Source organism: Coccinella septempunctata, chromosome 7 (assembly GCF_907165205.1).
Source record: "Coccinella septempunctata chromosome 7, icCocSept1.1, whole genome shotgun sequence".
Lineage (NCBI taxonomy): Eukaryota > Metazoa > Arthropoda > Insecta > Coleoptera > Coccinellidae > Coccinella > Coccinella septempunctata.
In genome coordinates this window covers 24,417,600-24,442,700 of record NC_058195.1, presented here as the reverse complement: position 1 = coordinate 24,442,700, position 25,101 = coordinate 24,417,600, and the positions used below count along the sequence as shown (strand labels likewise).

At 38.2% G+C, this 25,101-nt stretch overlaps 1 protein-coding gene across 1 annotated transcript in view; it reads left to right on the top strand.

Moving 5' to 3' along the window:
- The window catches only part of LOC123316425 (dynein axonemal heavy chain 3), a 2,043,583-nt gene that overhangs the window by 650,060 nt on the left and 1,368,422 nt on the right, over nt 1–25,101 (top strand). Inside the window, exon 19 of the mRNA XM_044902499.1 lies at nt 24,139–24,325. Coding sequence (XP_044758434.1) covers nt 24,139–24,325 — 187 coding nt within the window. The remainder of the gene's footprint in view (nt 1–24,138; nt 24,326–25,101) is intronic.

Here is a 25,101-nt window from a genome sequence, read left to right as displayed (position 1 = left end):
ACGGTAGCTGATAAATTGGTCAAAGAATTCTTCTGCAGATTTGGAATACCTCTAGAGCTGCATTGTGATCAAGGCCGAAATTTTGAATCGAAGTTATTAGAAGAAGTATGCAGAACATTGGGGATTCACAAAACAAGGACTACATCTCTTCATTCACAATCAGACGGCATGTTCGAAGAAATGAATCGGACCATGGGAAAGCATCTAGCCAAAGTAGTTTCTGATCACCAGTGGGACTGGGATGAATATTTACATCTATTCACTATGTCATATAAATCTTCGGTTCCAGAATCTACCAAGGAAACTCCATCGAGTATAATGTTTGGCCGAGAAATAAGGCTGCCTTGCTACTCAGAGTTTGGATGTAAGCCTGGAGAAGACGTAGCTGGGGAGGATACGTTAGTAAATTAAGGGACAAGCTGGATTACATTAATGACAAGGTGCGCAATAAAATGCATCAAGCAAGTGACCGAATGAAAATGCGCTACGACATCAAGGCTATTGAAGGTGGATTCACTGCTGGGGATCTGGTGTAGCTACATAATCTAAAAAGGAGGATAGGTTTTTCTCCGAAGCTGCAGAGACAGTGGGAGGGACCGTATAAATTATCCAAGAGGATGAATGATGTAGTTTACAGGATGAGGAAGCTCCCCAGAGGAAAACCAAAGGTCCATTTCAACCGGTTAGCCCTGTACTCGCAGGACGAAGAAGAGGTACGTCTTTTGGAAGATCCGATGCAAGGAAGGAGCGATTACCAGAAGTTTATGGATTGCTATGATGATACACGCGTTGCACGGTTCAGCGTCACAGAAAAAGTACATCAAGACCGCTTTACCGTGTCTGAGGAATACTTTCTGGCTCATTGTGTAGCGAAGGACCTTCGTATGAGCAAAGAAATAGCAAGAGTATTCAGAAATAAATTTGGACGTCAGGATTAACTATTGCGACAGCAGTCAAGAATCGGAAAAGCTTTGAAATTGAAGTTTGAAGGTCGGTTCATTTATTACCTAGTCACCAAGCAACATCCCCATCAGAAGTCTACCTATCGGTATTCCGAAAAGGAAGAAATTGAGAATAATAACTAATAATTATCAGATACAATCAAATTACTTGTATGATTGTAAGTTTCAATTTCTACAATGGTTTGGGCCAGAGCCGTCGAGAGATTCGCCGGGCCCTGGTATACAGAAATTACGGTTTCAGGTGTAAGCATTGTATAAAATACATGCCGAGTCTTTGACTCGTACAAATATTTTGATAGTAGGTTCTTGAGGTCAAAAGATTTTTTCCTTTATAATTTTTCCGATTCGGCGGTTCGGTTTAAAATATACAGACTGTAAAAAACCATAAAAAATGTTATTTTTATAGTTATTCTATCTCACAAACGGTTTCATTTATAAACAAATGAATTTCGGAATATAGTTCCAACTCAACAAAAAGCAACTGCAAAGATACTGGATTACAATTACCACCTGAATGCAGTACAGAAATTGCTGTACTGATACTGCACAGTTTCTGTATTGATACTTCTGCATTAAAAATGCAGTATTTGATATGCAGTCATTGTACAGTTTCTGTATTGATATTTCTGCATCTTGAAAATGCAGGTTTTTATGTACAGTTACTGTAAAGTTTCTGTATTGATAATTCTGCATTCTAAAAATACAGTTTTTGATATACAGTTACTGCAAAATTTTTGAATTAATAATTCCGCATTTTGTAAATGCAGTTTTGGATATATAGTTACTGTAAAGTTTCTGTATTGATAATTCTGCATTTTGAAAATGCAGTGTTCGATATACAGTTTCTGTATTGATAATTTTACATTTCAAAATGCAGTTATAGATTTACAGTTAATGCAAAGTTTCTGTATTTATAATTACTTATTTCAAAAATGCAGTTGTTGATTCACAGTTACTTTACAGTATTTGATATATACAGTAAGTGTACAGTATTTGATATACAGTTACTGCACAGTTTCAGTAATTCGGCGTCAAGTTAAGGCAGGTACTACGTTATTGCCGATTATTCCCGAAAGATCTATCGTCTTTTGTTGGAAGTTGGAACGCTGTTTGAATCGTTGTCGCATTGTCCATATTGTTTTAGATTATTATTAGATTTAGATAGAGAGTAAGGATTTGTTTAGTAGGTGAATTGTGTGTAAAAAACTATTGAACAGTGTAAAATATTGAACAGACTGTACCCTGTTTTTCGTTTTGATGAAAGTGTGCGAGGTGCATTTTCAATGATGTTGGATTCATAACATGCAAAAGGGACCATTAAAACATTGTGGAGAAACATATGCGAGAGAGGTACAATATGCTTACAGATATATGAATAAAAACTCATATTCATAATATGATTTAGGCTTTTGATAAATTTAGTTTCATCTTGTTCCCAACAAACACAATATACAGCAACTGTACAGATACAGATACTGCACTATTTTATATATATATACAGTTACTGTACATTTTCTGTATTAATAAAACTGTTTTGAACTGTATTTCTTGATTTAAAGATAACTACGTTCGTTTTAATGTTTTATTGCTTACGTATTACATTAATTGAATAAGGTAAGTGTGTGTACGCTCCTGCTGGAATCAGAAGGCGTACTGGTCGTTCCGCTGTTCCGCTTCCGCAGGCTGTTTCGCCTCTCCCAACAGGATTGGGGTGGGGTACGTCGTCTCCCGTCTTTCTTCTCTTCCGTTCGTAACAAAAACTGCATTTTGAAAATGCAGTTTCCGATATAAAGTGGCTGCACAGTTTCTGTATTAATAGTTGTTCGATATTGAGTCGAAATGCGGATTTCTTTATTCATGCGGTTGATGCATTGTCGCACTGACCCGGTAGATTGATGTCAGATGATAATTTGAGAGGAATTTTCACATATTGAAATTCCATCTTAATTCCTTTCACGTTTCCATCCCCTCCAGATTTTCCAATCACTTGGTTTTCCGCATCGATGTCGCACGTTCCTGGTCTTACCGCAATTTAAAAGGGTTGAAAAATTCGCTTTTCCGCATAAACGTTTTGATTAAATTAGTTAATAAGTTGGTGCATAGCTGAGAGAAAAAAGACTCATCGCTAGTTAAAGGTGAAGGTGACAGTGGAGTTGGAGATATCACAAGGCTAGAAATTGGTGTGAAGAAAAGGCAAGGAAACCACGGTGAGTCCTTCTTTCTTTTTTTCGAACTTTCCTTTATTTCTTTTGTTGTTCCTAGTTGAAATTCCTCTCAGATAATTCAAGTCTTATTCGCATTGTTAATATCATATTATTGTTCATTCACAATCTTATGTGGCGGAGGAGCCCAAATAACTCATCAAGTAATATACAGTCCACTTTAAAACAACTTGAATAAAGAAGTTTGGATTGATCCGTTACATAATTGGTCCATTCGGTAGCCGGATTTTAGAATTCAGGGGTCTTGAAAAATTAAAATTAAATTTTTTCAGGGGTAACATGGCGGCTTAAGATAAGCCTGTCAGAGTTTCTTATCGCTCGGGGTGCGCGCAGGTGCGACGTAGCGATCGACGCATTATATCGGTTTTATTTCATTTTTAACCGGGGCCGGAATTGTTGCTTAACAAACAGGTTAGATTCCTTGAAATAGTTTCATTCTTAAAAATGGGAAATACGGATGATGAGGCAGAGGCCAGGGTTCCGGCACCCAGCGCCGAGGATGTTAGTGCTTTTTCACAGGTGAAAGGACGTTTAGATAGAATCTGGACGAGGGTACAGCAAATGTACGATTTAATTGGGAAACTTCCTTCCACTCTTAATTCTTTTATGATTCGCTCTGAGAAGATTGAACAAATCGCGGAGGAATATGAGAATTATCTTTCGCAATTAGATGCGATCGGTGCACGTCACCGGAATTTAAGAAAGGATACCAGTAGTTTATCAAAAGCATTCGATGATTTATTTTATAAAATAGTAGAGGTTAGAGCAGCTCACAAATCGACTTTCCAAGGCGTTGAAGGGAAAGAAAAGACTTCCAAATCGACTAAATCCTTACCAAACTATATGCCGCAAATTCAGTTACCACGGTTCAACGGTGAACTCGAAAGTTTTCCAGGATTTATTGCACTTTATGATAAAGTAATTCATACCAACCAGGATTTGTCTGACATAGAAAAATTTGCCTTTTTGCTTTCTTATTTAGACGGAAGAGCCCTGGCTCTTGCACAAACAGTGGTTTTTGATCCGGATAACTACGAGACTGTTTATGATCTCCTTAAAAATGAATTCTCAAATGTTAGAGTTGTAGCATCGCATTACTTAAATCAAATATTTTCATTGCAACCTATAAAATCGGTCAATCCAAATTCATTGAAAGTGTTTTGTGACACTTTGCAGGCTAATGTTAACTGTTTGAATAAACTGGAAACCGGATTTGGGACAATTCACACTATTGTTCTGGAGCTTGAGACTTCTCGATCCGCATACCCGTCGAGATTTTGAAACAAAATTTTTGAATACAGATTTTCCTAAATTCACTGAACTTATTAAGTTTCTCAGAGATCGGTGCGCTGTTAATGACTTGAGTTCAGATACACTCAAGCCCAAAATTCAAGGTCACTCTTCAGTGGCTATTAATAATAAAAAGGTTTTGGTTACCACACGTGAAGAATCTATTTTCACCTCAAATGATCAAAAGGATTCAGTGTGTCCATGTTGTGAGGGTCCACATAAGTTCGCCCAATGTCCGGAATTTTTGCATTCTTCGGTTGAAAAACGTAAAAGATTCATACAATTACATAGAAGATGTTATTCATGCCTTGGTCGTCATTCGATCGCTAACTGTAATTCTAAGAATTGCTGTCGCAAATGCGGAAGTAGGAAGCACAATACTTTGATATGTTTTCAGCGGTCGAATATCGAGGGAGCTACAGTTTCCGATAATAGTTCGCGAGGTAAAACATCGGTTGACTCTACTCCTGCGGTTCAAAAAATTGATATGCCTTCCACGTCAAAGGGTTCAAAAATTGTAAACACTTGTTCATGTTCGGCGGTGGATACCACTTGTCTTCTGGGAACGGCGCGCGCTAGAGTTCGAGATATAAACGGGTTATGGCAAACTTGTAGGTTGGTGTTGGATTCTGGTAGTCAGATGAATTTGGTCACATCGAACTTTGCATTACGGCTCGGTGTTCCGAAAAGGAAGTGTAAACTTCAGATTTCTGGGGTGGGTAATAATCAGCTCTATTCAGTTCGCGGTTTGATTTCTTGCTCATTGACGTCAGTGTTCAATGAAGAACAACTATTTTGTTTCGAAGCGGCTATTGTGGATGAAATAACTTCGAACCTGCCGACAGGAAATCTCCCCCCTACAATAAAAGAAAACTTCTCAGATCTACAACTCGCCGATCCTGAATTTTATCGCCCTGCGTCGGTTGATATTCTACTAGGGGTTCAATCATACTTGGATGTATTGACGGACGAACCGCAACATATAATAGGGAATCCATCTGCTATCTCTACGCGATTGGGATGGGTAGTAATGGGGAGTGTACCATCGACGGTTTCTCAAATTGCCAGTTCACTATTTACAATTTCGGAGGAAGAGTCACTAAATAACACCTTAAAAATGTTTTGGGAATCTGAAGATGTTTCGATTCCGGGGGTGGGTCAGTCACCGGAGGATAATTTTTGCGAAGAACACTTCTGCTCTACGGTCTCACGAGATTTAAAGGGGCGGTACATCACCAGACTCCCCTTCAAAAATCGTTCTCGTCCTGTTTTAGGCTCAAATCGGCAGCGATCACTGGCGCGGTTTCATAAACTGGAATGTAGGTTCAAACGCGATCCGGAATATTATAAGTTATATAAGGAAAATTTGAGTGACTATGTAGAACAGGGACATATGGTTCCAGCTCCTCGAAAATCCGACTATGTAATGACACATCACGGGGTTCTGAAGTCATCGACCGAAAAATCTAAATTAAGGGTGGTATTTTCTCCAGCGGAAAAAACTTCATTAGGGGTCAGTTTGAATGAAACCTTGTGTACCGGTCCAAAATTACAGAGCGACATTGGTCAAATAGTTACTCAATTTCGGCTTTTTCCTATCGCTGTAACGTGCGATATTAAACAAATGTATCGAGCCATCTGGCTCCACCCGGAAGATTGCGAGTACCAACACATTTTCTGGCGGTTTTCTTTCGACGATCCGATCATGGAATGGGAATTACGCACGGTGACATTTGGCATATCGAGTAGTCCGTTTTTAGCTCAACGAACTGTCAAACAACTCATATTAGATGAAGGTACGAAATTTCCGCGAGCGGCACAGATACTGGAATCCAGTCGATTTATGGATGATATTCTCTTCGGTGCTTTCAGTACAACCGAGGCTAACGAATTGTGTCAGGATTTGGTGGCTCTACTCCGGTTGGGCGGTTTTGAACTGGGAAAATGGGCAAGTTCATGTCCTTCAGTATGCAATGATTGAGCGATGGAATCGAAAGATCTGTCTGTTATCGGTACTTCTTCAATTAAAGTATTGGGTTTAATATGGGATCCTATACAAGATGAATTTCGCTTCAAGGTGGATGATAACCCGACAACTCTTACTAAACGCGGCATTTTATCACGTGTTGCTCGGGTGTATGATTACAATGGGTATTTATCTCCGGTAACCTTCGCTATGAAGGTGATTCTTCAAAGACTTTGGCTGATTAAGGCGGACTGGGATGAACTGTTACCTTCTGATGTACTTGAGCTATGGACCCCTCTTGAGAAAGAGTTCAAGATGTTAGAAAATGTTTCTATTCCTCGGTGCGTAGTTCCGAGTACCCCGTCTAAGGTACAAATCATCGGTTTTTGCGATGCTAGTATATTAGGCATGGCGGCAGTTGTATACCTGCGTGTGGAGACTGAACACGGCATTGTTTGCAACTTACTACGCTCGAAAATTAAGGTTGCCCCACTCAAGGGTTGGACGATAAATCGTCTCGAGTTGGGATCTGCTGTCTTACTTACTAAACTTATTCGCTTGCTACACCCGCTCCCTCTGACTCTTCCAAATTTGGAAATAATTTGTTTTTCGGATTCAACGACCACCCTCGCGTGGATTAAAACTCCTCCTTATAAGTTAAAGACATTCGTGTCGAATAAAGTTGTACAAATTTCCGAAGCATGCCCTAATGCGGTTTGGAAACACATTCCTGGAGAACTCAATGCCGCTGACTCTGCTAGTCGTGGACTAAAACCATCTCAGTTTTTAAATAACCAGACTTGGTGGACCGGGCCACCTTTCCTGGTAACTCCGGTTAGTTCATGGCCTAAAGGGACCACTATTGTAAATCATGATCTCCCGGAAACGAAGGTTATACCTCCAGTTTCGTATGTGACCACAGTCGAGAAGAATTATATGTTGACCTTTTTGGAACGTTTTTCTTCGTTATTACGTGCGCAGAGAGTGTTTTCTTATATATATCGGTTCTTGCATAGGTTGAAAACTAGAGTTTCCAAGTCACATTCCTCTTCTGAAATGACGGGAAGTATTTCGGCATCAGAGTATCAAAATAGTTTGAAGTTTTTCATTTACATCACTCAGGATTATTACTTGGGCTCCGAAATTATTTCTTTAAAGGCGGGAAAATTATGTTCACCGAAATTACGTGCACTCTCCCCGTTTTTGGATTCCTCGGGTTTTTTGCTGGTGGGGGGCAGGTTAAATAGAGCAAGTCTTCCCTATCACACGAGGCATCCGTACTTTGTTCCTCGGGACTCTCATTTGGCTAGGCTATTATGCGATCACTATCACCTTTTTTCCGGTCATGGTGGTCCAAAGTTGGTTCAGTCTCTCTTACAGCGAGAATATTACATTCCTTCGGCGAGAAGTCTCATTCGTAGTAGGATTTTTCACTGCTTGCCATGTTATAGGTTTCAAGCGGCTCCGTTACAACCCCCAATGGCTGATCTTCCCTCATCGCGTGTTACACCTTCAAGATGTTTCACGCAATGTGGGGTGGATGTGGGTGGTCCTTTTCTTACGAAATATACCACCAGAAGAAATGCTAAAACGGAAAAAACATACATAGTTTTGTTTGCTTGCTTCGCCACGCCCGCAGTTCACGTTGAGGTGGTGGTAAGTTTGTCCACGGCCGCCTTTTTAGCTGCATTTGACCGATTTATCGCTCGTAGGGGTATCCCTTCATGTATCTATTCTGACCAGGGACGAAACTCCCGTGGCGCAGCACGAGAGATTTCAGAGCTGACGCAGTTTCTTCAGTCGGGAAATGAGGAAATAAAAAATCATTTAGCGCCTAGAGCAATACGATGGGTCTTCAATCCACCTTACGCTCCGAACTTCGGTGGCATATGGGAGGCCGGAATAAAATCGGTGAAGCATCACCTGAAGCGATTAATTGGTTCCCAGATTCTCACGCTGGAAGAGTTTCAAACAGTTTGTACTCGCGTTGAAGCAATTTTAAATTCACGCCCTCTCGGAGTGCTTTCTAGTTCACCTAACGACATTCAAACGCTCACTCCGGGGCATTTTTTAATTGGTACGGAACTTCTGTCTCGTCCAGAAGTAGATTTAACAGAGGTGCCGATGAACCTCTTGGATAGGTGGCAGCTAACGCAGCGGATCGTTCAGGGATTTTGGAAACGATGGGGTCCAGAGTGCGTCGCGGAAAATCTTAAGCGCAAAAAATGGACAACCCCATCTCCCCCGTTGAAAGTGGGCGATGTCGTGCTTTGGTGAGCCTGGTCACCCACCAGCTGAATGGCCAATAGGGATCATTCAGGAGCTAATTTTGGGCAGAGATAACATTCCACGAGTGCTAAAAATTCGTTCTAGTAAAGGAACGGTCACCAGACCGACTAATAAGGTTATTTTACTCCCGGCAAATATCTAGAAATATTTTTTTTTGTCTAATTAGTTTATAATTTCAGGAAAAGGGTTGAGTCATAATCCCCCATTGAATTTAGTTTTTTGTCTTCAGTATTGGGCGATTTTGAATTTAACCCTTTTCTATAAAGTTCTCGGATGTCGGGATCTTGGTTCTTGCCATCATTTTTTTTTTTTTTTTCATTATTTTGATCCTTGCCAAGGATGAACTCTAAGAATTGAACTAATTTTTTTTTTCTTTTCTTTACAAAATAACTATTTTGGGTGGGGGGTATGTTCGATATTGAGTCGAAATGCGGATTTCTTTATTCATGCGGTTGATGCATTGTCGGACTGACCCGGTAGATTGATGTCAGATGATAATTTGAGAGGAATTTTCACATATTGAAATCCCATCTTAATTCCTTTCACGTTTCCATCCCCTCCAGATTTTCCAATCACTTGGTTTTCCGCATCGATGTCGCACGTTCCCGGTCTTACCGCAATTTAAAAGGGTTGAAAAATTCGCTTTTCCGCATAAACGTTTTGATTAAATTAGTTAATAAGTTGGTGCATAGCTGAGAGAAAAAGGACTCATCGCTAGTTAAAGGTGAAGGTGACAGTGGAGTTGGAGAAATCACAAGGCTAGAAATTGGTGTGAAGAAAAGGCAAGGAAACCACGGTGAGTCCTTCTTCCTTTTTTTCGAACTTTCCTTTATTTCTTTTGTTGTTCCTAGTTGAAATTCCTCTCAGATAATTCAAGTCTTATTCGCATTGTTAATATCATTTTATTGTTCATTCACAATCTTATGTGGCGGAGGAGCCCAAATAACTCATCAAGTAATATACAGTCCACTTTAAAACAACTTGAATAAAGAAGTTTGGATTGATCCGTTACAATAGTTCTGCATAAAAATGCAGTATTTGATATAAAGTTAGTGTACACTTTCTGTATTGATAATTCGGCATTTCGAAAATGCAGTTTTTGTTATACAGAGACTACACAGTTTCTGTATTTATAATATTCGAAACATAACAGAAAACAATACCACTACATGAGACAAATCTTATCAATAAACGCCTCAAAGTGAGGAAAAAACTCCCAAATGACTGTGAAAAAGGATCCACATTTACATGACTGGATATCGAATTGAATGACCTGAGGCATCTAATCAGAGGCGAATTCAGGCGATAATTGGTGGAACTTTGACCTATATGAAATAAATATTTATTTCGCGTGTTATATGATGGGACGTTGAAGGTGAGCATATTAACAATTTCGCTGCAGTTAGAGACATTTAAAATTTTGTATATGAACTTCACATCTCTCATCATTCGTAGATCAGCAAGGCTTAACAATTTCAAATTTTTCATGATTCGTCCCCTGTGAATGCTATTTAGATGAAATTTCTTATTCACATACCCAATGAGCTTATTCTGAACATTCTCCAACCGATTGATATAAACATTATAGCATGGATTCCAAATAACAGATCCAAAGGTTAGAATACTCTGCACATATGCTATATATAGAGCTCGGATAGACTGGTATTGACGAAAATTTTTACAAACTCTTATTATGAAGCCTAGCATCTTATGAGCCTTTTTGGAAATATAATTAATGTGGTGATCGAAAATAAGCTTAGAGTCATATAAAATACCCAAATCTTTCATTACAAAGACTCTATTCAACATATTGTGGTTTATTTGATATTGGGCACTGATAATATTTTTACTGCGTGAAAATGTCATGAAATGGCACTTACTGAAATTGAAAAAAAGAAAGTTTTCTTGGCAATATTTGAAGAGTCTGTTCAAGTCTTCCTGAAGCTTGGCCGAATCTAATATACTAGCTATGGCACAAAAAATCTTCAGGTCATCAGCATACATTAGAAACCTAGCAAATCTGAAGCACCGCGCAATGTTGTTGACATATATATATATATATTAAAGAGCAAAGGTCCCAAATGAGACCCTTGTGGTACTCCAGAAGTAAGATTCTTGTAAGAGGAACAAAAATCACCGATAACTACTGATTGACGTATGTTATTGATATAAGAAGTGATCCATCTCAGCAAACTACCATGTACACCAACCTCAGCAAGCCTCGGAATTAAGATACTGTGGTCAATTTTGTCAAAAGCCCTGCTGAAATCAGCATAGATAGTATCCACCTGAAATCCGGCGTTCATCTGTTCGAGAAGAAAATTTGAATATAAAAATAAGTTGGTTTCTACAGAACGTCCCCTCATAAACCCATGCTGCTCAACGTTAATTATGTTCTTGACTACGCTATATAAATGGTCGTATATGAGTGATTCAAAAACTTTAGCTATGATGCACAATTTAGATATTGGCCTATAATTCTCTAAAAGTTGTTTATTTCCCGATTTATGAATTGGCACAATTAAGGCTGTCTTCCAGATTGTCGGAAAGCAACCTACACTCAGAGACTTATTGAACAGCCTATGGAGAGGAGTAACGAAAGCAGTAGCGCAATTCTTCAGTAAGCATGTTGGCAGATTATCCGGTCCTGCAGGTTTATTTGGTAAATCTTTAATTTTTTTCAAAATAGCTTCAGGCGGTATGCTACAGGATTCTACATTTTGACATTGGATTGGGAGGATTAATTACATTAGATGGATTAAAAACGGAAGCAAAATGATCAGGAAACTCCTCCGCGATGTTCTGATAATCAGTAATTTCTTTTCCCGTGTTCTTTTCTCTTATTGCGGTAATCTGAACTGAAGCGCCTCTTTTATTTTTTGCGAATTGCCACAAAGATTTTGGATTGGAACCTACCGAGGCCTCAACAGAGTTCAAGTATTCTATGTAGTCAGAATCAATCAGATATTTTGAACGACTCCTCAAAATTTTGAATTCTTGATAGTCGAGAACATTTTTAAATCGTTTCCACTTTCTATGAGCTGTCTTTTTCTCTTTCACCACTTGAATAGTTGAGAAACTGAACCAACTTGGAAAACTTAAAGATTAAAATGACGATTTCGGCACGTGAAGTTCAATTAATTTATTAATCTCACCATAGAACAAATCAACACACCGCTCAGTATCCAGATTCCCAAATTTGTCATCCCATTCAATTTCGTTCAAACCGTTGGAAATTTGCATATAATTTGCCCTTGAATAATTCAAACCAGTCCTGAGTAGCCTTTTCCCACTAGAAGCGATCCCTGTTCCACCAACATATTCAAACTCCAAAGTACTGTGAAATTTATCCTCATTCACCAAAGGTTCATTAGAAATCTTAACCTCTGGAATAGAATAATCATTGTTCAAGATCAAATCTAACGTATTGCGTGATACATTCTTATAGTGATTGAATTGTGAGAGGCCACAGTACGAAATGGTGTCTACGAAAAGATTAGTATGAATATCAGTAAAATTAAGTGGTATAAAACTACTGTTAACATTATCATATTGCCATTCAATAGAAGGCAAATTGAAATCACCACAAATTACAAAAGTATCATTCGGATGGTTATCAATTATATTCTCTAATCCTGAGCAAAAAGTCTGCAAACTTTGGTAGTCACCTGGGGGCAGATAAACACAGCACAAATGGAACCCGAACGAACCGCCTGTTATGGTGAGCCACATATCTTCAGCGTCAGACAACCATTCGGACCTCAAAATAGCACATAACTTTTTGTTGACTGCTATCAAAACACCGCCACCATCACGCTTAGTAGAGTTACTCTGATCACGATCACGACGAAATAACTCGAAGGAATCACGAAAAACTTCAGCATTAGATATAGAGCTGTTGAGCCAGGTTTCTGTAAGACACACAATATCATGGTCACAACTCAGGGAACTCTGGATAGTTCCCTGAGTTCCCACATTTTGATACAGAAAAGAAATACCCATAACATGCAAAGATCACCCTGAAATGTCTCAAATACTGAATCAAACCATCCTCTCCAAGTCTCCTTCAGTTAATATTTTCAACACTTCGGCTTTATCATCTCTTCTTTCACCCAGATGAATTTGTAATTGCGTGCTCTGGATAATTCCTTAGTTTTTTTCAATAGGATTTCATTAGATCTTGTGAGGTGTTCATTTATAAACAACTGGTTGGAAATGTCATCTACTTTAAGTCCGGAAGTGAGTGAACTGCGGTGGGACATCTGATTTTATACCCACAGGGGGGCTGCGGAAATCAGATGTGCCCGACAGTCGAAATTCGGTAAATTTGCGTCGATGAAGACGTTTTAATTTCGACTTATCTGTGCTAGCGAACAAAAAAAACTCTTCCAATTCAGGATGTTTTATACGGTGCGACATCGTTTTTAGGAAATAAAAACGGAATAAAAACGGTACGGTATGTTTACAATTCCGAACGATGTCGGAATCCTGAATTGGAAATTGAAAATATTTCTCGGGAAATTAATTCAAAACAAAATTATCTAAAAATGAAAACTAAAATAATTATTCTAAAATGAGGGGGTAGGTTTGAAAACTACCCTCTCGTTACAGACGAAACGAAAACATAGATCCGGATTATAGCCCCTATTCCATCTCGCGGAGTGAAAAGAGGGTTTGTCTTTACTGTCGAAAATCAAATAATCAGTCTTCCATCCAATCAGTCAAAGCTATACCATTTCTCTCATTTACATTACAGCCCCACATAACATGACGCGAATTGAATTCACCACAGTGAATCGATGGATGAGAACCATTCATATTGAAATTTCTGAGCCAGGAAATATTTGGAAGCTTATAAATATTAATCACAGGAATATCACAAAATTTGAAAGAATTGAAAAAAACTCCGTCAACTTCGCCTTTCTTAATTAATTCTTTATTTATCCCTATAAGCGTCCCCTCTTTGTCGAGTGAGATCTTGACAAGAGCAGACCTATTCAGAACTATTCATAGTGTTGTAAAAGTGAAAGTTGAAGGGAAAGTCAAAGTGAAAGTGCCCACTAGCGAAGCTACGGAAGCAGACGTGTTGAAAGATTTTTGAGCATACGATTTGGGAATTTGATTGAATACTGATTATTCGGGAGAGTTCTGTGAATGGGTTGTTATTGTATTCAGTCCAGATCTAAAGATCGTCGGTTGTGCAAATTACAGCAGGTGAGACTTTGTCTACAAAATAATTGGTTTTTTTTGTTCTTTTCTCTCTTACTGATATTTATCGCCATTGTAAAAAACTAAAAACGTTTAGACATGTCGGAAACCTCAGATAATGAGGGTTCTTACATGGAAGCTACCGATGAAGTCGAGGAAGACTTTAGCGAAGGTGAGTCCGTGGGTCGGACAAATTTACGCGAAGAAAATGAATTCATGAAAGCCAAAATCGCTAAACTCAATGAAACGGTTTCGATTTTGATAAATGAGCTCCGTCAAGCCAAAGAGGAAAATGTTAAACTCTCTGCGCTTAAACCCTCAATTTTCGCCGAAGTTGCCAACTCGGTGGGGAAAAAAGGAATTCATGTGGAGTTCAGAAAGGCACCAGAAGTGCCTTAGAAGGATAAAATTCCACCCATCACGATGATGGGCACTTCAGATTGGGTAGAGATATCCATAGCTCTCTACACAAAAAAGATAAACTACAACCGCGCAACTGTAGTTAAAGACGGTATAAAAATCATCGCGTCAACCGTAGATGATTTTAGAAAAAAAATCACGAAATTCTTCGAGCAGCATGGTGAAGAATTTTTTACCTACGAAATGGAGGAGGAGAAGAAGATATATGCCGTCATCAGGCATTTACCAATTGACGCTGAACTTGCGTTGGTTGAAGACGACCTGATATTCCTGAGAATATCAGACGCTGAGGTGTCCAGAATGACGTCGAACAAGACGAAGAAGCCCATACCTCTCTACCTGGTTAAAACCCAGAAAAAGGAAATATTCGAAGTGAAGCGACTCTACATTATCTGTATTATGATTGAACACAAAAAAAGCCTGAAAGTCCAAGCCAGTACTTTAGTTGCCAAAGGTGCGGACATGCACAAAACAAATGCCCCTTCCCGTGGAAATGCGTGAAGTGCTCAGGAAGTTATAGCAGCAATGACTGCACACTCACCAGAAAAGGTAAAGAGAGAAATGCCACATGCGTCTTATGTGGAAAAGAGGGCCATTCAGCTAGCTACAAAGGATGTAGCGAGTTCAAGCTGGTGACCAGAAAGAAGAATTCCCGAAAACCAGCTGAACAGAAAAAGAAGGTAACAAAAACAACAACTACTGACTGATCAAAAAATTCAGGAAGTAGCGAAGCCAAACCTACAGAACAGGAAAAGAAGAGGGAGACTCCAAAACCCGTTCAAAAAAAAGAAGAACAAAAGAAGCTTCCAATGAAACAGGCTGTGAACAGTCAACAGGAGAAGAAAAAGATATCTAAATCAGCCGATGATTCAGATATCATCACGGAAAAAATTTTCAACAAGATAATGTTGAAAATTGAGAGGAAAATGGAGAAAAAACAAGAAGCATTATTTAGTAAACTGAATCAATGGACGTTACGGATATTAGAAAGAAATCCCTCAGAATAATCTCGTGGAACATAAACGGAATCAACTCTCGGAAAGCCGAGATAGAAGAAAAAATATCAGAGAGACAACCAGATATTATAGCCCTACAGGAAACAAGAATAAACCGGATCAGACGACTGAATTTCATGAATTATGAAACGTATAGATGTAACAGAACTACAAAAACCGGAGGAGGAATAGCAATATTGGTGAGAACAGATCTAAAACACTACTTCAAAAGTAGATCCGATGAAACACGAGGAGAAACAGAAACAGTGACGATTGTTGCCGAATTAAGTCTGCATCGGAGATTTCAACTGTAAATCCCCATCATGGAACAACAGAGCAGAGAATAGAAATGGCAAAAAACTCAATTATTTCGCCGAAAAACAAAATGCCATAGTGATTGTACCAGAGTTACCGACATATCTTGCTTTTGGTATAGGCATACCAGATGTAATAGATATCGCGATAATGAAATATATAACTCAAGAATTCTCGATTGGAACATTGGAAGATGGAACCTCAAACCACAATCCCGTGGAATTGACAATTGGAGAAGAATTAAGAGAATAAGAGAATATACCAATTGGGCTAAATACAGCCATTTGATACAATCGGAATTGACAGGAATTCCAACAATAAGCACTCCAGAGGATCTGGAATGTGTGCTGGATAATTTGGAAGAGAGTATATTGAAAGCTTATGAAAAAATCACGAGAAGAGTGAAGAGACCAGCACCAAGTCATCCGCATGGCGATACGCCTAAAGAAGTAAAAGATCTTATACGAGAAAGTCGAAGACTCTGAAAAATGCCCTGAAAGAACTAAGAACAAGCAGATGGAATGAAAGAGTTCAAGAACTGAATACAATTGATCATTCTGCATGTAGAATGCAAAAAAAGGCTACGGGGAGAAAATACTAAAATTCCACCCCTACACGGAGAAAAGGGGATGGCATATACCAATACTGATAAGGCAGATGCATTGGCGGACTCGATCGAACGAGAATCGAGAATAAATTATAAGATAGACGACGATTTTGAAGATCTGGAAGAACTGGTTGAAGAAAATGATGAAGCAATAGATGAATTACCAGCGGCTGCTGAAACCAACATCGCCAAATGAAATCAGGGAAATAATTAGAAGTTTGAAGAGGAGGAAAGCTCATGGAAGCGATAAGATAACGAATGCTATGTTGAAGAAATTACCCAGAAAAGGTATAGCCGCTCTAACAAATATCGCGAATGGAATTATGAGGACAGACCCAGAAAAATGGAAAACGGCGGAAGTCATAGTGTTCAATAAACCATTCAAAGAGATGAAGTTCCCACAAAACTATAGACCGATAGGTCTACTCTCGGCGTTAGGAAAAGTAGTAGAAAGAATTATAGCCACGGGGCTAAATGAGGAAACCGAAAATCTGAAACTAATACCACCAGAACAGTTCGGATTCAGAAGAGAGCATTCAACAGAGCAACAATTATTAAGGCTCACAGAATACATTACAGAGGGATTCCAAAATAAAAAAGCTACAGGTCTTGTTTTTCTAGACGTCGACAGAGCATTCGACAGAGTATGGCATGAAGGATTAATATACAAGATGAGATGTGCCGGATATTCGATCAAAATATGCAAGTTGATTCGAAATTATCTCAAAAATAGAAGATTTTACGTAAAAGTGGAAGGAGAATGCTCCACAACAAGAGATATAGAGGCTGGAGTACCCCAAAGATCAGTGCTTGGGATACTTCTGTACAAAAGATACATTCACGATATTCCGAAGAATCGAACTATGCTAACGTTACATGCTGACGACACAGGCAGAGTAACACGACACCGCAACCCAGTAGTAATAGAACGAGTTATACAAGAAACGATTGACGACACAAATGACTGGTGCATAAAGTGGAAAATCAAACTCAATCGACAAAAGAGCCAAGCAATATTACTACAGAAGAGAGTACTGCGACCCACAAAGAATCTAGAAGTTGACGGCGAAGAAATCGACTGGAAAAATGAAGCCAAATATTTAGGAATAACGCTTGACAAAGGACTTGGAAAAGTCATATGAAACAAGCAATCGACAAAACGAAAGCAGCGATGAATAGACTCTACCCTCTAATAGGAAGAAGAAGCCACAAGTCGAAAGAGACAAAATTGAAGATAATGAAAGCCGTTTCTAGGCCTCAACTGACTTATGGATCAGTTGCCTGGGGTTTCGCGGCAAAGAGCCACATCAAAAGAATTCAGGCCACTGAAAACAAGCTGGTACGATGTGCAATAGATGCACCTTGGTTTGTCAGGAATAGACAAATTTATAGGGACCTACAATGGGAAACCATAACGGAATTCTTTAACAGAAAAGCAGAGAAATTATTCGAAACTGCGAAAAACCATCCGAATCAAGAACTCAGGAGACTATTGGACTACGACCCAGAGGAAGACAAATGGAGAATGCGAATTTACCGAAGGAATCCAAGAGATCAATCAAGAAGAGATTAAAATAAAAACATAAACTTATTGAAAAATTCCATAAAGGGTTACCCTATAGAGGATAAACACATAAATCCCAGCATGATAGTGTGCGAGAAGAAAACCGACTAAGAGATGAACGGTTTATAGGCAAATGCCCGGAACCAATATTCAAGAAGCAGTTAAGGGTTTTTAGTGGGTCTCGAGCTCAGGAGAGTGAGAATCCCCACATTTGTTCCCCCCTCAGGAGAGGGTGGTTCGTCTGACTTGCAGATTTTCCCCCTGCTACACCAAAAAAAAAAAAAACTATAAGCGTCTCGTACCTCCCTCGTATATGTTTCTTCACCATGTTCAAATATTGCATTTTTATAGATGTAGAATTATGAATAAAGAAACTGTGCAGTCACTGCATATTCAAAAAAATGGAGATTTATCAATACAGAAACTGTATAGTAACTGTACAGTGCATCCCATTTTGGGTGAGACAGCCAGGTTTCTCGCTTGTTATTCAAGACAGAGCCTTGCGGTTTTTACGTTCCTGTCCTTTTTTTTGTGAAACTCAAGTTGTCCTAATCAGATTTTGCATAGCTGTTTCCGTTTATGAGATACATGGCAATTTTGGAAATTGATACTTTTCGAAAATACTTAGCGAAAAACTACGTCTGATACAGAATTCTGCGTAGAATCCAGGGGCGTACTCAATTTTTTTTTTCGAGGTACCCACAATGAAACAACTAAATATCTAGGCATAACCCTTGATAGAACACTATCTTTCGGAGAGCATCTATCGAGAACTGCTGAGAAGTTGAAGACAAGAAACAACATAATTCAAAAACTATGTGGCACAACTTGGGGAGCATCGGCTTGCACTCTGCGTTCCTCTACGCTGGGTCTTGTCTTTTCAACTGCTGAATGCTCCGCTCCAGTCAGGTTAAACAGCCCACATGTACATAAAATAGACGCGCAGCTGAATAACACTATGAGAATGATCGCTGGTGTCATTAAATCAACTCCCACTCAATGGCTTCCATTCCTAAGCCACATTCCGCCCCCCCAACTACGACGAATAAACGCTCTTGCGAACGAGTATAAAAAAATCGTGGATAACACGAACTTACCCATCCACCAAGATATCGAAGATGCCAACCATACCCGACTTCGGTCTAGACGACCACCAACAAGAACGGCAAGGGTGGCTGTGGAAGACGAGTTTGACCTTACTAACGCATGGACTCAAGAATGGACCGCACAAGAAAACAATAACATGCCGTGTATCAAACAAAAGCCACTTGGTTTTGATTTACCACGTAAAACATGGTCCATTCAGAATCAGAACCCAACATGGCAGATGTGCATACTCTGTACACAAATGGGGCAAGCAACCATCACCTCTCTGTGACTGCGGAGAAATCCAAAGGATCAGACATATTACAGAAGAATATGCGAATCATATAGTGGCAGACCTGAGGACTTCCTGATAGCGACCCCAGAGTCGATAGATTACGTAAATAGTCTAGATGTTCGTTTGTAACCTCCTGAAGTAATATATCCTGTTTTGTATTGTACTTTGTATTCTAGTAGTGTTCTACATTCTTTGTTGAGGTTTCTATTTTTTATGTGTCAAGGTCATACGATAAATAAATAATTTCGAGGTATGATCATGAAGATACGACAGAAACCTATTTTTTTTTCAACGGAACATCCTATATTACTATATTCTATATACTATTATATATATATATATATATATATTACTTCATTCAATTCGCTATTTTTTTTCCTTCAAAATGATGTATAAAATTATATAGGTAGGATGTTCAAAAATGCTAAAAAACACTAAAACATCACAAAATGATGATTTTTGTTAGTGGGCCATGGATTTCCCAAATAAAAGATAAATCATTTGGATAATTTTCATTTGTGATTTTTACTTATAGGATAGTAAGCGAACAAAGATAATACACCCTTCACTAACACGAAAAACAAAAGGTGGGTACCTACCTAGATGAAATCATAATACAAATTAGATACAGAAGAAATACCCAATAAAATATTAATCATTGACACAAATTTTCAACATTACATAATATCTTACTAATGGAACTGTTCAAATTGCTGTCCATTTTCCCTAATACATAATTGACAAACTTTTTCAATATACGGCTGAGTGCATTTAATATTAAAAAGGGCGGTTTTGTAAATCCTAGAAAGCTGCCTCTGTTGATGCACGAAGTTCTTCGGGACTGTTGTGTTTGAAAAACAATAATAATTCATAGCGATGACAGCTAGAAATTTGTTATTTTCTCTCCAGTATACCTACTCGATAAAACAATGCTGCCAAATGCATAGTAGCCATAATAGCAACAAGAATGTTTCTATCAACTATGACCTATTACTTTTAAAAATCAAAAGTAATAATTCTCTTCTTGAAACTTGGGAAATTTATGGCTCACTAAAAACAAATTCATCATTATGTGATGTTTTAGTGTTTTTTAGCATTTTTTAACATCATACCTATATAATATTATGCATAACAGGAACAAAACTCCTCAATAGAGTAAACAGGCGAGGAATGCAGTCTCTCCTTAACAACACGTTTGAATTTATTCTCCGTCAGTGATTTCAGGTGAGAAGGTAACTTATTGTACAAATCAATGGACATAAAGTCGGGAACCCTGCGCGACCTGTCCAGCCTCACAAATTTTTTCCTAACAAGGCCCTTGTTTCTAGTGTTATGGTCATGAATGTCTTACTGAAGAATATATAAATGCCTATTACTATCGGCATAGGTCAAAGATTCGAGGATGAATAATGCTGGGAACGTTAGGACTCTCAATACCACAAACTTGTCTCTACAACATTCCCTATACCCTAGGCCCGTAATGGACCGAATTGCACTTCTCTGAATTCTGAAGATACTTTCTCTCAAAGAGCAATTACCACACAAAATGACGCAGTATCTCAAGTGGGACTCGACCAAGGCAAAGTAAGCCGTCCGCAAAGCTTCAACAGACAAAGTGATGACATAGCTCGAAGGCCAAAGGCAGTGGCCTGAGCAGTCCATGTTAGCCTATCATCTAACAGAACACCCAGAAATTTAACGCACCCCAGCTTCCGCTCCGGCACAGATCTCAAACTCTGCGATTTGGACTCATTTATGGACAATCTGTTCGCCGAAAACCATTCAAAGCCCCCAACTCTTCCTCCCCCGATGCCCGAATCAGACTTGCCAACCCCGAAGACTTAAAGAGGACAGTGGTATCATCAGCAAAGAGAGTGGCCAGCGCACCCGTTACATACTCTGGGAAGTAATTTATAAATATCAAAAATAATATTGGTCCAGAACTGAACCTTGCGGGACTCCAATAATAATGGTCATAATGAGAAATCTGGAAGACGTAGGTGTGGGTGACATCTTGTGTTCAAAAAAGATTCATCAAATGAACGAAAAACTTTATTCCGAAATAAATTTCATTGAATGAAACCGTTTGTGAGATAGAACCCTATAAAAATAATTTTTTTTATGGTTTTTAACAGCAGGCGGTGCGGATTTAGATATTTATTTGCCGCCAGTAGGCCATTCAAATTTTGACGCCCTCAACAAATACCACAATTATTTAGTTCGAAATATTAATAGCTATTTTTGCGTCAGTGGAACTCTAACTTCAAGATTTGTATGATAAGAAGAAATTTATTTTCGATAAGTATGGCACAACATACATAGATAAACACACAATTAGTGTTGCAGTGTTGGCAACAACAATATCAACAAATATAAAAACAATTAGAGGGAACATGAAAACAAATAGTGAATATCAAAACCAACAGAAAATATAATATATAGGGTGCATATGAACAGTTCCGAAAAAATTTTGGGGGTGATTCTTTTTCAAAAAATAGGGTGGATCTTCAATGTTAAATTTCCTTTTCTGAGTCCCCTCTGCTCAGTTTAACAGCCCCCTAAAGATAGCACCCAAAATGCAGTTTTTTATTTTTTTATTGAAAATCGAAAAACTGACAAGAATGAAATCAAGCAGATATTTTATGCGGGCGAGTAGGCATTCAAACAATTTTTTGGTGCTGTTCATTTATAATGATTGGAAGGGCTAAAAAAAAATCACCCCTAAAAATTGTTTCGCAAGAAACTTTTTTCCCTATCCATATTTAACAATAAAAAAATTTTATTCATTAGTTATTCTGACTCTTCACACAAAAGAGCCAAAGCGTTCAGCTTCTCTTGTATATTAGGTAACTTTTTACCCTTAAGCAGAAAAAGCTTCTTTCACCCAAACAATTCATCGCTGGTGTATATATAGAGCCATTCGAACTGCTATATGGAAGTTTGGATAAACTTTTCTTGAATTGTGTTTTCGCAGATTCGCAGGAAAGAAGAATCACATCCCAACGATTCAGAATCTGGCTACACCAAAGATTTTTCACTCTCATGCACGAAGGAAAATAGTAACCAAAAAAATATAATGATGCACTACTTGTTCAGTTTTTTTATATTTAGAGGAAATCAATTTGAAGTACTAGTATTTCACTTTCTGTAATAGGTACATAAAAAAATTGTCCCCAAATTTGCCATCCTAGGGTTCAGCCTACTCAGCCTGTATGGTTAATCCACCACTGTATATTTCAAACCGAGTCGCCGATTCGGAAAATATTATAAAGGAAAGAAGTGTTTCTTTTGGCCTCAAGAACCTACTATCGAAATATTTTTACGAGTCAAAGACTCGGCCTGTATTTTATACAATGCTGAAACACTTGAAACCAACATGGGGCCCGTAATTTCTGTATCCCAAGGCCCGCCGAAGCTCTCGACGACCCTGGCCCATTGTAAAAATTGAAACTTACAGTCAATATGCAAGTTATTTGTTTGTATCTGATAATTATTAGTTATTATTCTTAATTTCTTTTTTTTTCGTATCTTAATGTTACAATTATATACTGTTTTCTATTATTCCCTTAATTAATTAAAACTCATTATAGCATAGTTTTTGTTATTTTTTTATGAAATATGTAAATCAAGAAACATTTTCTTCATTATACACCCACAATTCTGAAGGAATAGTAAATCTGGCCCATTCCGAGATAAATTTGCTCCCTGTGGCTCCTCGTTTCCATTCCGACACTGCTAAATCTCCATTTTCAAGCGTTCAATTTCAAAGATATTGTAATATTGAAATAGTGATAGGATTTGTGAAATGTAGGAAAGAACATGAAAAATTTCTATTTCACTCGAAAATACAAGAAATATGAAATGAGAAAAGGACTCTCTTTATGTAACCGAAGTATGAATGGAAGCCGTAATGTGTAATGTTCCCTGAGCTCAGGGAAAAAACTTTAGTGGATTGTATGAATAGAAACTGTTTACGAAATAGGCTGAAATATTTTATAGTCCATTCAAGAATGATTGACATATCGGGTGGCTATGGAAAATATAATTCAAGTTGGTAATAGCTCATAAGTTGGGATTATTTTTTGCGGAATTCATGTTGGTACTGTGAATAAAGAGTGTATTCAGAGTAATTCAATCCTACAAATTGGAAACATAAGTGTTTCAATTTTGAATGCTGATTAATATGCTGTGAATTCAAATATTTCTTCTTTTCAAATACTTGTCTAGGTTATATTTGCATATTCCTCTTCTGTGAGTGAAACTACAGAAATTATTGAAGATATTTTGTGATAAGATTCCCTTTTTAGGTAGTATAGATATCAATGGTCACATTTAATTAATTTAATGGGTCGAATAAAAATCAGAAAGTTTCCGGATCCGACTGTTGAGTCAAAGATCATTAACCTAACTCTATAATCTTTGGGTTAAGTAAATATAAACCACAGATTACAGAGTAGAATAAAAACAAACAGGTAAGGTTACCTATGGTCAGCTGTCAGCTGTACAAAATTTAAAATTAAATCCCCATTTCTTTCAACTTGTACAATTATATCAAAAACCTGTGCCTAACTTCTTTTAAACTTCATGAACAGTTAGACAAAGATGACAGATAATTGATCTTTGGTCAGTCGGCCAATCAGGAGGTAGTGGGCGTTATTTTCGGAGGAATGATCCTTCTGGGCAATGAGTTTTCGGGGCAGTGATCTTTCGATTCAATGAGTTTTCGATCGAGTGAGCCGTACCCCAAACGTGTACTTAGTCACGTACGCCACTATTCCCGGTTGCATTTTACCGGTGCATTTTACCGGCACCGATCAGCGGTCGGCGTGTGGTGCCAGGCCCCGTTCCGATATAAAATCGGTGTGTTGTTACTCTATGCACTCGACTTCTGAATAGTCACAACTTTTTTTATCAACTAGGTCGTTCAGTGTGTCAACTCCATACAGTGGACCACCGATGTAACTGAATCAATCCAGCAAGGTCACCTGGAAGATCAAATCGATAGATGTACAGATCAAATTGAACAGAGCGTCAAAATGGTGCAGGGTAAACTCGAGGATGGGAATAGAATAACAGTGGAGGCGCTCATTGTTATAGATGTGCATGGTAAGGATTTTTCCTCTTTAGCATAGATAATTATGAATGTAAATACCAATATTCGTCCGTATTTTTCAAATCTTAAAACCCTATAGTGTAAAATATAACAGGGAGGATTCGAAATCTATGGTAGTATTCTGATTCCATCTGTGTGCCAATCTGTAACTTTTCATAAGCCTACATAAAAATTGCAATTCTGATCTGTAGCTTATAGGAATCCTTGAGTATTTACGAGAAGTAGTTCAAACGTAACACTATAAGAAAGGTAGTTACAGGAACATTTCCAGAATTGCATTATTCACGAATCTGTCAATCGTACACCGACAGATCGATCTTACGCTACATATTTGTAACTGAGATGAAAAGCAGAATACAACCACTAATATACTATATTTTGTGAATTCTATTATTCTTCTCACATGTTTCGGCCACGTAGCTATTCTCAAAGCCATCTAAAACATATCCAGTCATTGAAATCCCAGGCAATTTGCCTGGAACATAATGGTCTGGATGTTGAATTTTTGGAATATCCAAATTCTAGAAGTCACATAGCAACTGACGACCTGAAACTCAAGTTCGTGTCAAATATGTCGACTATCCTCAATTTTTCACGTCAAATGGAGAGCAAACTTGATCAAGCCGGCGGAATATTATCGATAATCATTTAAATTTAGTGATTTAGTGTTGCCTCAAAACGGCTCCATTTTCAGAACACTTTCACTTATATGGAATATTAATTAATTCCTGATAGGTATTATCATTTATCTTGCATTGCAAACTTGGCT